Source organism: Callospermophilus lateralis, chromosome 2 (genome assembly GCF_048772815.1).
Source record: "Callospermophilus lateralis isolate mCalLat2 chromosome 2, mCalLat2.hap1, whole genome shotgun sequence".
Lineage (NCBI taxonomy): Eukaryota > Metazoa > Chordata > Mammalia > Rodentia > Sciuridae > Callospermophilus > Callospermophilus lateralis.
This window is the reverse complement of record NC_135306.1, coordinates 93393277-93410593: the sequence shown is the minus strand read 5'-3', so window position 1 is coordinate 93410593 and position 17317 is coordinate 93393277. Positions and strand designations below refer to the sequence as shown.

The window sequence follows — 17317 nt, the reverse complement described above, 5'->3', positions numbered from 1 at the left end:
TCTCTGGTTTAATTCCTAGGTTCTTGGTCCATTTTGAGTTAAGTTTTGTGCATGATGAGAGATAGGGTTTTAATTTCATTTTGTTGCATATAGATCTCCAGTTTTCCCAGCACCATTTGTTGAAGAGGCTATCTTTTCTCCAGTGCATGTTTTTGGCACTTTTGTCCAATATAAGATAATTCTAATTTTGTGGTGGAAGGATCTACCTTGCTCTTGGATAGGCAGAATTGATATTATCAAAATGACCATACTACCAAAAGCACTATACAGATTCAAAGCAATTCCAATCAAAATCCCAATGGCATTCCTCATAGAAATAGAAAAAGCAATCATGAAATTCATCTGGAAAAATAAGAGACCCAGAATAGCTAAATCAATTCTAAGCAGGAAGAGTGAAGCAGGTGGCATCACTATACCAGAACTGAAACTATACTACAGTCAATAGTAACAAAAACAGCATGGTATTGGTACCAAAACAGGCCAGTAGACCATTGATACAGAATAGAGGACACAGAGACTAACCCCTACTTTTTTGTGTCTGTTTTCCATTAAAGAGACTCTTCTTTAAATTAGACAAGGTAGAAACCACATAGTTAAAGGGTAGCAAAAACTTGAACTCGATGATGTTAGAGGTTTTAAATTTAAAAATTTAGATTAAGTACTTTTTTTTTGACTGTTCGTTTTTGAGTCAGTTTTTTTTATTAGGTTCTAGGTATATATTGGTCAAACAGACACATTCTTTGCTGTGTAGAGATATATCTAGGTTTTTTCACTATGTGTGGATGTTCTCTTGCTGTCTTTGTTCTAATTGATATTCTCTTAAAAAAAAAGATGGAAAAATTATACCAAGCACGGTAGCACACACCTATAATCCCAGCTATGCAGAAGGCTTAGTCAGGAGGATAACAAGGTCAAGTCCAGCTTGGGAAACTTAGATCTTGTCTCAGTATATACCTCAGTATTAGAGCATTGGTCCAGCATGTGTGAGGCACTGGGTTCAATGTTGAATTCCCAGTACTGAAAAGAAAAGAAAAGAAAAATATGAGCTAGTCCAGATGAGAGAGTGCTGGAAAACAGTGGGATCTCCTGGATCTCAGTAGGCTGAAACCAAAAGGCAATAGTTAGTTATACAATATTTACATTAAAATCAAAACAAAATAAAAGCAGAAAATCTTCATGGGCAAAATGCAGAAAGGAAGATATCAGTTTAACAATCTATAATTGACACTATGTTGCATGAAAGATATTTTGGAAGTTATGTTTCACCTAAATAAAGTCTGTGACACCTACTGCCAATAGGACTTAAAACTTAGGTTTTATTGATAGAAATGATATCATCACATTTCTTCATACTTTAAGAACACATTTGAAGCATTTTTTTTTTGTATTTTTTTCTGCTTAGGTCATCATGTCTTAGGTTGCATTTTAACAAAGTGGAATACTTCCAGGCGACATGGTTTAGAGGTTATGTAAAGATAAACTAAAAGGACAAGGAATGAGTCTCACATTAAAGATAAGATTCATTTAATGGGCATCTTAACAGTTTATTTTCATATGTGAAAGGGAAATTCTTTTTAGTTCCATAGAGCGAAATTAGTTTCAATGACACCAAAAATTAATGAAAAACCCATATTAGCTCATTATAAGGATTATAATTTCTAACAATCTGATTGCTCCAAAAATAAAACGAACTGCCTTAAGTAGCAAAGAATTCTTTATCATTACAATAACAAAGCTTGGTCCAATATTTAGAGAAGACCATGCCTATGTGAAGTGAGAAATAATATGCTAAAAACTGGAATTTTAAAAAGCCTTTCTAATATAAAAACTATGAGTCTCATTCTGCTTGGAGAACTATAACAAAATATCACAAATAGAGAAGCTTATAAACAACAAAAACTTATTTCTCATAGTTCTGGAGGCTGGAAAATCCAAGCTCAGAATGGTGGAAGATTTGATATCTTGTGAAAGCTATTTCCTGGTTCTTATATGGCATCTTTTTCTGTGAATAGGAAAGGCAGCTCTCTAAGGCCTCTTTTCATAAGGGCACTAATCCTTTCCATGAAATCACTTGCTAAAGGCCCAGCCTCTTAATACCATCACCTTTAGGGCAAAGATTTTAAGTATTTGTGGGGTTCATGAAGTGCTAAGACTATATGATTTGGGGATCTTGTGAAATTAAGAGGAGGTTGCAAGAGCTTGAACCGTTTGGCCTCAGTTTAATTAGCCTTAAAATATTGAGACAATTTTGAAATTTAATAAAAAATTTTTTAAAAATCTAAATATAAAGACCACCAGGCAGAAATAAAGATAAGGTCAAACCATATGAATTTGTGGTAAATCAAATTGGCAGCTCAGGTGTGAGGGTTCCAATTGAAGGGTCCCAGAGTTGGAGATTGTGATAGTAATGACAGCAGAAATTCAAAAAACAGATTAATTTCATAGTGCTAGAAGGAACAGAATTCAAAGGGTCAACTACAGAGTGCAGCCAGAATAGAGAGGCTAGCAAATCCCCAGGAACTGGAAAGATAAAGGAACTAGAGGGCACACTATGATAGAAAGGAAAGAATGAGCACTAACATGTTTGAGAATACTAGGTTTGGGGAATTCTTATTATCATTCATTCATTCATTCATTCATGGTGCTGGGTATTGAACCCAGGGCCTCAATAGCCAGGCAATCACTCTACTACTAAGCTACATCCACAAAACCCCAAATGGGGAATTCTCTTTTAAGGGAATTCACCATTTTCAGTATCCATTTGTTGAACATTCAGTGCTTCCTTTGTATCAGTTATTTCCTTACTAGACCTCTACTGTGATCATTGAAGAGAATGAGAAAACTATTTCTAGAAGTTTTCAGATTCTATTTCTATAATGTTCCAGAAAGAGCTATGTTGGAATGGCAATTAATTTTACTAAACCTTAAGTAAGATGACCAGTGAAATCACAAGAGGAATAACAGAACAGGAAAGTGATATGAGAATGGGAGAATAGAACTCAGAGTTTGTGAGCAGTGATAGATTGTTCTGAGTTGCAAAGAGGTGTGAGAACTGGACTTTACAATTTCCTTCTTAGCAATTCAGGGCTTCTAAATTGTATAAACATTTTCTAAATTGTTTCTTGACTTTTCTCAGGGTCATAGTCCTATAATGATGATGGTATACACAGTGAACTCTTTTGACTCATGGGGTGTTGCCCGCCACATTCCAGACGGACATAGTGAGTATTCCTTAGTTCCTTTCTCTGGAGAACATGTGGTATAGATGGCACCGACCTGTTTGTTTGCTTATTTCTTCTAATTAGAGTATTTGAGATTTAGAAGATAAGACTCCTACATGTCATAACTTTATAAACATCAACATAATTAAGTAGATATCTGAAGGTAAATGACCACAGAGCATCGACATGAAAGATATCATTGTAATTGAAATTTAAGTTTTAACAGTTTTCATTCTAATTATATTTACTGAGGCTGTAAAAGTAATTAGAATGAGTTGTTCTAACAAGTAGGGGAATTGCATGAAGGGGAATTGGATGGAAGAAGGAAGTTATCTGGCCTCTGATTATCTGATCTTGATTTGCCAGTCCTCTCTGGAGAATTGTTGATAATCATTAAAATGGATTTCAGCTAGCCAGGTGTGGTGGCTCACATCTGTAATCCCAGTGGCTTGGGAGGCTGAGGCAGGAGGATTGCAAATTCAAAGCCAGCCTCAGCAAAAGCGGGGCACTCAGCAACTCAGTGAGACCTTGTCTCTAAATAAACTACAAAATAGGGCTGGGGATGTGGCTCAGTGATCAAGTGCCCCTGACTTCAATCCCTGTTACCAAAATAAAATAAAATGGATTTCAAAGGTGCTATAATTTCAGACCAATTAAAGTTAGAAATAAGACCTTCAGAAACAATAAATTGGACATTTATGTACCTGAGGCAAAAAGGCACAACACCAAATATTTTATATGTGTAGTTTGTGCTAGAAAAAAATATCCTCTCAAACATGAAACCCAGAGGAAAAAAATAATAAATGACTTTGGGTTATGAAAACAAATCTGGGAATAATTCCATGAATCCTTTATTGAATGTATTGGAATGCATTTCAATCATTTCACACATTTTCTGGGTCTGAGATTATGGTGGACCTTGAACATTTTAGGATTAGGTGATTTGAATATCCATGAGGATCTATAAATTCTATACTCCCCCTTTTTACCTTTTCTTCCTGCCTCTCTGCAGTGCTACTTAAGGATGTACGTGAAATGCTCAAGCTTAGGTTCTCCCTCAACTTCTACATGTTCCATGGTGGCACCAACTTTGGTTTCATGGGTGGAGCTCAACATTTGAATGGTTATTACCCTGTTGTCACCAGCTATGGCAAGTACCTGTATCTCAGAATTGTCCTCAATATTGACTACCCCCACATTGGAGACTGAAGCTTCTTAGGTTAGGCCCCCAAAGACAATCTCTGGAACTGTTTGCCTGTTTTGCCATTAACATGTTGGGGATGGAGGATTAGGGATTTGTTCTTCTTGACAGTACTAAAATTTATCTACCATGAGGATTTGAGCTCTCAGGGACTTTGCAAACAGAGAAGTTAGTAGCCTAATCTTCTTCATTTGTTGTACAGACCCTTGTCTTAAAAGTTCCCTCCAGAGCCAGTTGCTTTGGGTATCCACTAATGTGTCTTCCCTAGTACACAAGTCTACTAAGATACCTTCCCTAGAAAGGGTGAATGAAACAAAGGAGTTCACTTAGAAATTGGATAAGAAGGAGAAACCAATAGGCACTATTGGTTTGAGCCTTGGGCTCTCAACCAGGGCTTAGTGGGGGACCCATGGACTGGGGCTTTTTTGCCTCTGATTGAAAGCCCTGCAAAGCTTTTCAGATGTCTCTTAGTTTGAACAACAGGGATGTGGAATTTTCTTATCTAGTGCCCCCTATTTTTTTTTCTCCCAAAGCTGCTGAATTAAGGATCTTTTGCTCAGTACCAACCTCTCCTCTTTTCCTGGAGAAAGAAAATGACAATGAGCCTTTCTTGGAGAAAACAATAAAATTTTCTGTATTTTTCAGAGTATGGGGCACTGCTGAGAGAGAATGGAGATTACACGCCTGAGTATACCACATTTCAAGAGGTTTTTCGGTCTGTTATAGGTACTCGGCAACAACCTCAATATGAATGGTGACTTAGTCTTCTCAAGCAGGAAGGGAGTGAGGGACTGGGTGAACATATTTTGGAGAGAAGTTTGATTTGCTACAGTTTATTTTATCAGTAGGCACTGGGAGTATGCACAAGATATAGAGCCTGCTGCTATTTTTATTAGGTCTTTTTAGTCATATATAACGTTAGGATTCATTTTGACATAATTGTAAAAGCATAAAATATAATTTGTTCTACTTCAGGCCCCAGTATTTCCTCTTTCCCTCTCCTTCTCTCTCCCCCTGTTCTCCTCTTTCTACTTTACCGATCTTTCTGCTATTTAAATTTTTTTAATTTTAAATTTTTAAAATTAGTGTCTTGTGGATATACATGATGGTGGTATATTCATATATATACATAGAAAAATTAGTTAGATTCATTCCACTATCCTTCTCTATCCATCCCTCCACCCTTCCCTTCATTCACCTTTATCTACTCCACTGATCTTTCTTCTATGTTTTTAATCCTCTCCTTCTTTTGGATTAGCTTCTGCATATCAGAGAAAACATTCAACCTTTGACTTTTGGGACTGGCTTATTTTTTTTAGCATGAGAGTCTCCAGTTCCATCCCTTTATTAGCAGATGCCACAACATCATTATTATTCATGGCTGTGTAATACTCTGTTGTGTATACATGCTACATTTTCTTTATCCATTCATATGTTGAAGGCACCTAGGTTGGGCTCCATATCTTGGCTATTGTGAATTGTGCTGCTATAAACATTGATGTGACTCTGTCACTGTAGCATGCTGATTTTAAATCTTTTGAATAAAGGTGTTCAGCACAGGACCATGTTGCTTTGGTCTTAGTTGTACATGGAATCCTCTGTTGAACTTCTAAATTTCAGATGTTCCAGGTCCTTCTCAGAGCTATTATATAGGTATGATATATGGCCTAGTTGAAATGGGAAAGGAGGTGGGGGAATCTGCGAGCATGTGCATTTTCATTGGACTTTAGGAGATTCTGATGAGCAGCCTGGGTTCACCAGGTGGTATTGGTGTGCCCCTTCTTCTTCCAGGATAGCAAGGCACTTGTCTCAGAGCTTAAAGGTATGAGAGGACCCTTACTTAATCATTTCCTGCTTTGATTCTTCTGAAATTAGGAAGTTATGCCGTGACTGGGCCCTTTATTCTTGATGGCTTTGGGATAGCAGGGTATCTAGTGTCTTTGTTTTGGGTTGGGAGGGGGTCTTGGAATGATCCAACTTTGTGTTTTCTCATTGCAGCAGTTCCTATGCCCCTCCCACTAAATTACATACCAAAGAATGCCTATAAGTCAGTGACACTATTATACTTCATGACACTGTGGAACCTGCTTCCCTACCTGGACTTGGTGAGCATTTCCTGGGCATAGACACATGGAAAATTTTTTGGAAAAAAGAGAGAGAATTGAAATAACATGGAGTAAATGAATAAGGGAAAAAAAGGAATCCTTAAAGGTGTTGGTTCCTTCTACCAATTTTACAATTCAGATAGGAAACCTTTCTTTGATTAGAAATCAAAGAAAAATTAGTTAGGGAAAAACTGAATACTAATTCCTATAACACTTATTGAATATTCATGTTTTGGGAACAATATTATTAAGATGATGTTTTAGGCAACTCCCAGTCTAATGAGTAAGAAAAGTGAATGAAGAAGCGATTGTAGGGTCATAGGTCACATGGAAGAGGAAATGAGGCAGCACAGTGTTGTCAAGGCAACATGCTGTGCTAAAGAGTACAAACACTGGAGTCGCTGAGTTGAGTCTTTGCTCCAACATTCACTGGCTATGAGACCTTAGGGAGGTCATTTAACCTCACTCTACCTAAGTTTCCTCATCTATAAAATAAGGCTCTTAATTGTTCTTACCTCATCAGATTCTATATGGATTCAGCAGTTAATGTCTCGATTTGTGTGTATACGTGAGTGAAATTGAAAGTATGTCTTTACCACTGATTCACATCCCTAGACCTTTTAATTTTAAAAAAAATTTGTGACGAGTTCTCACTAAGTTTCTGAGATTGAACTTGAACTTGCAATTCTCCTGCCCCAGCTTTCTAAGTCACTGGGGTTACAGGCATATGCCACCATGCCCCACTGTGATGTGCGTTTTTTTGTGTAATTTGATGGCATTTTTAAAAAGTAGAGAGAATATTAGGGAACCCCCATGCACCTAACACCCAGCTTCAAGTTTATCAATACAAGGCTAATCTCATTTCACCTATACTCTCCTCTTCTCCCCTTACCTTTTACAAGATTATTTTAAAGCAGATCCCAGACTTATCCAACTCCAGCTATATAAATAGTTCAATATGTATACCAAAAGATGTTTCTTTTTTAATAAAAGCAACAAAATCATTATTATCCTTAATAATAATGACAATATTAATTCCTTAGAATTATTGATTTTCTGGGAAATGTTTAGCATCTGGCTTGGAATTAAAAGCTGGTTCATAGTGTTTGCTGATTTTTGGTGGGGAAATATTCCCACCATGGTTAATTTCAGACTGCTAATATGATGATGCTGATCACAAGCTGGGAAGGTACATCCATGGGTGGTTGTAACAAGCTCATACAAGCTATCTCTAACACACCACAGTTTAAAATAATAAAATAGCCAGTACTTGAATTTCTCAATTATCTTGAACTTCTTTTTTAGCATTGATTTGTTCATGTCAGCATCTATGAAGTCTATTATACATCATTTGATGTGTCTCTTTAGTCTCCTTTAAGATTTTTTAATTTTTATTTTATTTGTTGAAAAAGTTTGATTATTTGTACTATAGAATTGCCTACGTTATGAGTTTTGTTTTGCTGATTAGATCACCACTATGTCAAGTAACATGTTTCTAGAGTCACATTATCTATATCTCAGTTTGATAGGTAGTTAGATCTCAAAGCTTGATGGGATTTAAGTTAGTTTTTTTTTTAATCTGTTAGCAAGTATACTTTGTAAATGGTGCTATTGTACTTTTTATGCATCGTATTCTAGGCACATAATGCTGGTTGTTTCTTGGTTTCATAATTGACCAGTGGGTTCAGGAGTTGTTAGTTTCCTTTCTTTATTTTCATTTTCCCATCAACCTTCTACCCAAAGATTTTATTAGCCATTGACAAATATTGCATTAAAATTTCTTGTGGTGGGAATATTTACACCACAGAAATTGCAAACACTACAAATCAGTGTTTTTTCTTCCAGAAAGACAATTGCTAAATGTTTTCCAGAAAATCACTAAATTTAGGGAATTGTATTTATTACATTTGTGATAAATTGTATTTATTACATGTTGTGATGATGATTTTGTATTTTTTAAGAGTTCTAATTTTTTGAGATGTTCATTGAACTGTTTGAAATCCTATGCTATCTGCTTTAAAATAATACTGTAAGGGATAGGGAGGTAATAGTAAGGAATAGATGAAAGTCATGTCTTGATAAATTAAACCAATATTTCATTATAGGCCTTGAAAATGATATTATTCTAATTCTGAAATTCCTTCTGCAGTTACTCACTTGAATTCTTATAACAGAAGAACTCAATTCTTCATCAATTATCTTATTCTGAAGTGTAGTTTAAATAGAAACATCAGGACAAAAGTTCAAGTATTTTCTTTTATCAGAAAAATGATTTTTTCCTACATATCCTCCAAAGCAAGTGAGTGTTTTTCTAGTGTTCTTTGTATGATTATAAACTCATAATTTTTTAAAAACACATTTACCAATTTTCCACCCTATTGCATTTCTTTTTGATGCTCAAACTATCCCATCTTAGCCCAGCAGGAGCCCTTCAAATTGACTTTATGTCCTCTTGATGTGATTCCCATAGCTTTTGATATCTTCTTTGCTTTTTGGTCCCTCTAGATGTTTTAGACTATATGGCTCCAGAGACCTAGAATAATCAGTATTTCTCCAAGAAGTTCATAAGGGCCATTTCTTTTTTTATTTGTTTTTTTTTTTAGTTATACATGATAGTAGAATGTATTTTGACATATCATACATACATGGAGTATAACTTTCCATTCTTTTTAAAATATATTTTAGTTGTTTACAGACCTTTGTTTTTATTTACTTATTTATATGTGGTGCTGAGAATTGAACCCAGTGCTTCACATGTGCCAGGCAAGCACTCTACCAGTGAGCTCCAACTCCAGCCCCTAACTTCCCATTCTTGTGGTTGCACATGATGTGGAGTTACACTGTTCTTGTATTGATATATAAACATAGGAAAGTTATGTCCAATTCATTCTACTGTCTTTCCCATTTTCATCTCCTCTCCCCATAGGGCCATTTCTGTGTGCTAAGAAGTTTGAAAATTTCTCTGGAAGCTATGAGAATCCATCATAAAGCAAAGCTAGGAGTTTCTTCTGCATTTCAGAAGAATTTGATAGTTCTGCGGGGTACAGCTTAGGGTGGGACCATGCTAGAACACTTAAACCATATAGAAGTATACTGAACTTGAGGTTGGTGATAGGTATGAAGAAGGAGGGTTAGGGAAATAGACATTTAAAGTCAGACTCTAAAGTAGGTGATGACTGGCTGATATATAGGATGTGAAGAGGAAGGAAGAAAAAGAGAGAGGACACTCTCCATGCTTTATGCATTTTTGACTGGATGGATGGTGATCCTCTTTTTTAAAGGAAAGAGAACAGGTGTAGATATGTCATGGTGCCTACAATTTGGATAATATTGCATGGAAAACGTTCATGGACCTCCAGATGGAGAAGTCTAGTAGACAGGAGGGTAAATAGCCTTGCAGCACTCTAGGTTAGTACTAGAAAAGCAGTTTTATGAAGAAGTGTGGACAATTAAAGTGTGAACTAGAATGATCTCTCCTAAAAGATGCAAAAAGGGAAAAGAAGAGAAGTCCAACAGTAGACATAATCTGGCACAGCTGGGTAGGAATTCTGGGGACTAGAAGTCTTGTCCAGACTCTACCATGAGTTAATGAGGAAGGCCCACAAATCACTCTCTCTTCTTGACTGCAGCTCTTTCATTCAAAATATAAGAATGACTCATTGGCTAGTAAATGCAAAGAAATATGAGGTTTGTTTAGTAAACAAGAAGGATAATTTATATGCCGCACATAAACATGAGTATCCTCTCATATTCCTTTTGGATTGTTCTGTTTGCAAGGCTGTGGGGGTCATTCCTTTGGAGAACTGGGCTTTGATTGGCAGTTTCTGAGATTTTTCTCTACAGCCTGAACCTTCAGCCTGTTTTTTTTTTTTTTTTTCTGTCTTTGCGACAGCCAACCAAGTCTGTCAAGCCACTCACCATGGAACAGCTGTCTGTGAATGAAGGGAGTGGTCAATCCTATGGATACACGCTTTATGAGACTGCCATTTCCAGTGATGGTATCCTTACTTCAAAGGGCCATGTTCAAGATCGGGGTCAGGTAGGGTGCCATGAAGGGGTTCTAGTTATGCTCATCTGTTATCACTAACAAACTGTGTTCCTGAGGGTGAATGTCTACATTGTGGGGTAAACCATTTTGACCTTCAACTGTTTCTTAACATCTGTTTCTTCCTTGAAATCTTTTATATATAGACTAGTGTGTGTCTGAGGTACACAGATACCCTTGGGAATTGTACCACTAAAACTTACAGGAGCTGATGATTTTTTTTAATGTTTTTTTTTCTCCTGATGGTATTTTATAAAGAACTTACATAGTCCCTATACTTATTTTATATTAATCCTTAATATTTCCATTGCATATTACAGTTGTTGTTCTCATTTAACTCTTAAAACAACTGAGTTATTTGTTACAAACAAAGAAACCTCAGCATGTTAGATTTCTTTTGCCATGAACGTATACATGAGAAAATGGGCTTAAAAGGGGGAAAGATTTATTTTAGTTTCAAAAGATTCAGTTTATGTTGCCTGGCTCTGTTGCTTTGTGCCTGTAGTAAGGAAGAACATCATGGCAGACACACATGGTGGAAGAAAGCTGCTCACCTTATGGTGACCAGGAGGCAAATAGAGAGGGCAGAAGAGGTAATCCCAAATGTCCTAACTTCCACTAGCTCCTATCTCCTAAATTTTCTATTACTTTCCAATAGCACCACAGATTGGGGGCCAAGACTTTAGTTAATGGGCCTTTGGGGTACACTCCAGACCCAAACCATAATACTCAGAGAAACTAAATGACTTTTAAAAGCTGTTCAACTAGAAAGCTGCAGAACTGCAACTGAAGCCTTCATCACATGGCTTCAGGTTAAGAGCTGTTTTCTCTAAGCATTGTGAAATTTTCTTGCTGTCATACTTTTCATATCATCATCCTCCCAGGCTTCCAGTATAGGTCAAGTATAGGTCAAGTTTAGAAAATCCAAACTCTGAAGTACTCAGAAATTCAAAGCTTGTTGAGTGCCAATATGATGCTCAAAAAGTTTCAGATTTTGGATTTTTGGATTAGGTATGTCCAACTCGCACAGTCTATGAAAGTATTAACAGCAAAAAAAAAAAAAAAAAAAAAAAAAAAAAAATCCAAAATCTGAAACACTTCAGGTCCTCAAGACTTCAGACAAGGGATATTCAACCTCTACTTCTATTTTGTGTCTTCAGCCTTCCCCTCCCTATCTTTAGCTACAGACCATATTTCTTACTGTTTCCTGTACATTTATCCTTACATAATTTTCAAATTCATCACATCCAAAGCAAAACTCACTATCTTCCTAACTAAGCCTCATATTGGCTTATACACTCACATCCTCTCAACCTACAAATATTGTTCTCTTGTTCTCTTTACTGCTTTTCTTTATTACTTATTTTCAACTGGTCCCTGTGTGGTTCAGTATTATTCAGTTGTTCTTTTAATATACAGACTGTTATTGCATTAGACTTGTTCTTGTGTTTCACATCTCCTATTGGAATGTCACAATATCTCTTACTATTTCAGACTGCTTGCTCTCATCCTCTGACCTCTTCCTTGCTGAACACATATTGCTGTCAGTGTTTTCTCTCTCAGGTAAAAGTCTCATCATGGCTACTTCTCTTCTTACAGTCATCCCTTAATTCCACGATTCACCCATCACCATGCCTGTGAAGTAGCTTGGGGTCTGCTGCTGTTTAGGATCTGTCATTCCTTTCTCATTAGTTCCACAGTAGTCTGTCCACTAGTTCAGTGTCTCCATGGTTGCCACTTTCATGTGTTCTGATCATTTCCTTGTGTAGTTCCTTGGGTTCCTCAATGGCCAGCCTTATTTTAACCTAGATGAACTCCTCCCTATGGAAATATTTAGTTCAACAGTAGTTGTTCAATAATTGGTCATAAGATATATAAACCTTATAATTAAACTCCAAGATTAAAATGTGAATTATGCATTTTTTTAGCATTAATATTTTTTGTTTTTAATATTTGTGAATTTTTATTGTTCTTCCTAGTCAAATCTCATTTGAAAATTTGTGGTTTAATTTAAATAATATAAAAAGCAAAATTATTTGTCCTTATTTGGTCTTATATGGCTACAGTGGATTCTTCTGATTGACTTATTAATCTAAGGCTGAACAATATGATAGGTAATAGAAAAGAAATAGATTATCTCTAAAACCAGGTAGAGTATGGCAGCAGATTGGAATTTCTAGATAAGAATCTGGTCATCTGGCAAAACTGGGTCTATTGCAGAGTTGAACCCATGGGGAAAGGCACTCTGAAAGAACAGTTGCTGTTTCTCTAATTCTCTTGCTCTCCCTTTGCCATCATTTCCCTCACAATACTAATTTGTTATCTACTTTATTTTTCCCACTAATCTTCAGATCTTTTTGATTTTTTTCCCCCTCTACATCCTGCAGTGGAGCTAGGGCCCATATTCCATATCAGGACACTATTGAATAGACCTCATCTCGAGCATCTCAACACTGTTCTACATTACATATAATCTGTTTTTGTGAACTTATGATCAGCTTATAGATTTCTGGGAGACAAAATTCATTATTTCTGATGTTTGTCTTTTCAAATCTGTTTCCTTTTTTTTTTTTTTTTTTTTTTTTTTTTGCTTATGAGGACCTAACAGTACTTTCTTCTTCTTTGGCAGGTGTTTTTGGATGACAAGCACGTGGGAATCCTGGATCATTCCAAAGATGAGCTAACTATTCAGAAACATGTATATAACCAAATGCTGATTGACAAATAATTCTAGCATCTGCTAGGCCATGTACCCAACTATATGTGTGGCCTGCTCTATAATAGCACATTTTCTCCTTCACTGCCTTTTGGATTGATCCTTGCATAGGAACCCAGTAGGAACAAGGGAAGGTTGTATACATCTCTAAGGTACAGATACATAGAATTTGAGGGAGCAAAGCTTTTTTATTTTGAATATTTTCTGCTCAAAAAACAGGTTGGTCCCTGGTTTCAATAGCATTTTAGATGAAGTGTGTGGGTTCCTCTTTCCTCCCTGGAAGACTTGGCCCAGAGAGTGGGGGGATGAAAAGGAAGGGCAGGAACCCAAGGGTTTGCCTGGCTTAGAGCTGGAGATCCACAGGGTTCTGCTGGCTGTTAGTCACCCTGCCTTTGTTCTCATCTCAGCTTCAGGGGAGGCCCAGCAGGTCTACAGAATAGTACCTGAGTAGAATTCACTCTGGTGGGTCTGTCTTCCGCAGGACCACCAGGAATACCACACTCTAAGGATCTTGGTGGAGAATCAAGGCCGACTCTCCTCTGGGAAGAGCATGAACCAGGAGAGAAAAGGTGGGCTCCAGATGCAGATGCTGAGAACTCGCAGCACTCCGGACTGAGAGCAGATGGAGACAGGCATATGGTTGGAAGAGAGCATGCTCTTTGGCTGTGAGACACCTATGTGTAGAAACTGTGATGATTCCTTTGTGTTCTGTAATTACCAAGCAGAGCCAGCACTGGGCATTTTTTTTGGGGGGGGGGATTTCAAAAGTAGCTCCATTGGGAGAAAGCTATAGAGGTCTCCCTGGCCAGGGGTCCTCTCTCAGGATTTTGCCTCCTCCTTCCTAGAAGGCTAGACCTGTGTATGTCCTTCCCTGAACCCCAGAACTCCCAGGCAGAGTCACACACCTTCCTTCTATCCTTAGTGATTTGACATGCATGAATGTTCCAATGAGTCTGAAGCCCTATGCCAGCCAGACCTGGCAGGAGTTGCTGTGACCTCTGTGCAATAAATGTGGAAGATGCAGGCACCATCTAGGAGAGATGTACACTTAGAAGGAAAAATGTATGTAGGATTTGGGATAGAGATGTAGCTCATGGGTAGAGTGCTTGCCTAGCATTTGTGAGGTCCTGGGTTCAGTCCCTAGTACTGCAAGAAAAAAGAGAGACAGGCAGACAGACAGACAGACACAGGAGAAAAATTATGTGTAGGAGTTTGCGGAAACCTTACAATGGGGCTGGAATCCCTGGTTATTGTCTGTGCATATCTCTGCACCCTTCCAGCCTCCTTTATGTCCCCCTTTTTTCCAATATCCTATAGGTTTAACTGGGGATATTTATCTGAACAATTCTCCATTAAGAAAATTTACAATATACAGCCTGGAAATGAAAAGTGTATTCATAAAAAGGTAGGTGCCTGACCATTGATTCTAGGTGATTGATAAAGATGGGAGAGCATGTAGATATGGAAGAAGCCTCAGAGTTCCTCCAGATGCACCTCTGAGTTTTCAGATAGGGAAATCAGAGACCAGAATGTTGAAGAAAATAATTCCATGTTTTGTAGCTATGTGGAGGCAGCTGGATTCATGACTTACTGCATTATACATGCTGAAGGCATAGCCAGTGCCATAGTGGGGGGACACCAGATTTCAGGGAACAGACTGAAGAAAGGTATGACAATCCTATTTGACTCCCTTTTAGGAAACTCCCCAAAATCTGGAAGCTAATCACAGAGAAAGTTAAGGGCCCTGCCTTCTTCCTTGGCTACCTGAAAATCAGTGGTGATCCCAGAGACACCTTTATACAACTGGAGGTTAGTACAATTTATCCCTTGCCCATGTGTCATCCAACTACACACCCCTAAGAACCTTTTAACAAACCTCATTTAGTGTATAGTCCCTGCCCTGTGTGAGGGAATAGAAGCTCCCAAAGACCTCAGCTATTCTGCAGACATCTGGGAGATTGTCTCTCCCCCAGGGTTAAGTAGGGCAGGGTTAGAAGGTAAACAAATATGACAGAGATATGAGGAGTTGCCAGCACATATTGGCTGCCACACCTGAAATTCTGCAACTCTAGCTGTTTTGAGCCTGGCATATTTTAATGAGTACCTGATGATAAGTGGAAATTCTCTCTCCTGGCTTAGGGCAGACACAAGGAGATGAATTAGAAATTAGTGCCTCCCTGAGGCTTGGATGCTGAGTTAATCCCCTGTCAGAGACAGTATCACAGGACTCTGGATTTACCTGCCACATAAGATTTTAGTTGGTATTCCACCCTGTCTGGGTATATCTGTACTGTGATTTGGTGTGTCAATGGTATATGAGGTGTGTGTGTGTGTCTTCATCCCTTATGTCTTTACATCTAGAACTTATACCCTGAATCCTGCATTCTCATGATTTTCAGGGCTGGAATAAAGGAGTAGTATTCATCAATGGACAAAACCTAGGACGCTACTGGAGTATAGGACCCCAGGAAACTCTCTACCTTCCAGGACCCTGGCTCCATACTGGAACAAATGAGGTGAACCCACATGGTGCCCCATCTCCACCAGGTTACTTCCTTTGAGTTCTTCTGCCTTGCTTCTGAGATGAAGCTTGAATTTCATGACTGCCCCACAGGATTTTTGTTTTTGTTTTGTTTTGTTTTTTGCAGATTATCTTGTTTGAGGAATTGGAAAGTGGCATAGAGGTTGGGTTTAAAATGGAACCTCATTTAGGTATGGCAATCTCTTTGTTTATTTTTGTAGTACTAAGGACAAAACTGAGGGCCTTGTGCCTGCCAGAAAAGTACTCTACCCTGAACCACATCCCTAGTCCCTCAGTATGGCATTCTGAAGGGTAATGAGCTTTTTGGATCTTTCTAGATGTGATAGAGATTTTTTTAAAAGGCAGGCTGTGCATTATCTCCCAGGACCCTGAAGCCTGCCTCTGCACACAGTGGATAAGACTTTCTCTTGTACCTGTCATAGCCCCATTCATGCCCTCCTGTTTCAAGATGAACTAATTAACTCCATTCTCTGACATCCTTACCTCAACTCCCTCAGCCTCCTTTCCCAGCATTCCTACTATATTTTCAGGGTCCCTTTTCTTATTGTGATCCAATCCAAACATGTCTCTTATCTTTTCTGAGATATATTGTGCTTCCTAGGACTTTTTCTCAGGCTTCCATATTACATAATTCCAAGACACTTTTTCTGGTTGTTGTAGGCAGGGAATGTATGGACTAATTATACAAAGCCCAACTGTTGCAGATGTTCTATGTTTGTGTATAGAGAATGCCCACTTTTTGGGTCCCTAGCCTCTCTAGTGCCTTTTGTTGGTAGTTAGATCCCAGTATCTTTCTTTGTTCCCCCCCACCCCGCTTTTTTATTTGCATGTTAGACATGGAACCCAGGGTCTTGTGCATGTTTGGCAATGAGTCTACCCCTGGGCTATATCCTCAGCCCCAGATATACTTTTGGCAAACCACTTTCCCTTCAGTAGAGTCTTTTTGGACCTAATAATCAAGTTGTGCTTCCTACCCATTGGTCACATGTGACATACAATAGACCAACCAGATTTTCTTTTCCAGGGTATTGAGTCATAAGTGGTGTGTAGTAAATGGACTGAGCTGTCATGTGAGCAATGGGGCTGTGAGTAACCCATCAATCCTGGCACTTTGGTCACCACAACCACCTTGGCTTCTCGATTCAGCTCCAGCTGCCTGGAGTCCACCATCCACTTCCTGATCTGCCAGCATACCACTCTTCTGGCTTAAGTTATCCCACCTGTTTCTCATGTTTACTACAAAATAAGTCTACCCAGTGCACACCATTTGTCATGCTGCCACCTTAAAAGCTATAGTGACCACCAAATAAAATGTTGAAAAAAATGAGAAGATATTCAGAATACTTGATCTCATAAGTATAAATTGAAAGCAACAAGTCAAATAAAATACAAATGCATGCAGGAAATGACAGGCAATTCATATATGCTTTGTGAGTTTTAAATGCACATTTTTCCTTTTATTGATCTTTCCATACCATTGGTATTCC

At 38.0% G+C, this 17317-nt stretch overlaps 1 protein-coding gene across 1 annotated transcript in view; it reads left to right on the top strand.

Annotated features, from left to right (window-relative positions):
• Window positions 1–17012, top strand: part of LOC143391011 (beta-galactosidase-1-like protein 2) — a 49377-nt gene extending 32365 nt beyond the window's left edge. Inside the window, exons 9-20 of the mRNA XM_077108153.1 lie at window positions 3137–3221; window positions 4234–4371; window positions 5068–5148; window positions 6421–6527; window positions 10420–10566; window positions 13202–13270; window positions 13770–13857; window positions 14606–14693; window positions 14986–15097; window positions 15688–15804; window positions 15937–16000; window positions 16855–17012. Of these exons, the coding sequence (XP_076964268.1) occupies window positions 3137–3221; window positions 4234–4371; window positions 5068–5148; window positions 6421–6527; window positions 10420–10566; window positions 13202–13270; window positions 13770–13857; window positions 14606–14693; window positions 14986–15097; window positions 15688–15804; window positions 15937–16000; window positions 16855–16862 (1104 nt within the window). The 3' untranslated portion in view covers window positions 16863–17012. The remainder of the gene's footprint in view (window positions 1–3136; window positions 3222–4233; window positions 4372–5067; window positions 5149–6420; window positions 6528–10419; window positions 10567–13201; window positions 13271–13769; window positions 13858–14605; window positions 14694–14985; window positions 15098–15687; window positions 15805–15936; window positions 16001–16854) is intronic.
• Window positions 17013–17317: the final 305 nt, after the last annotated feature.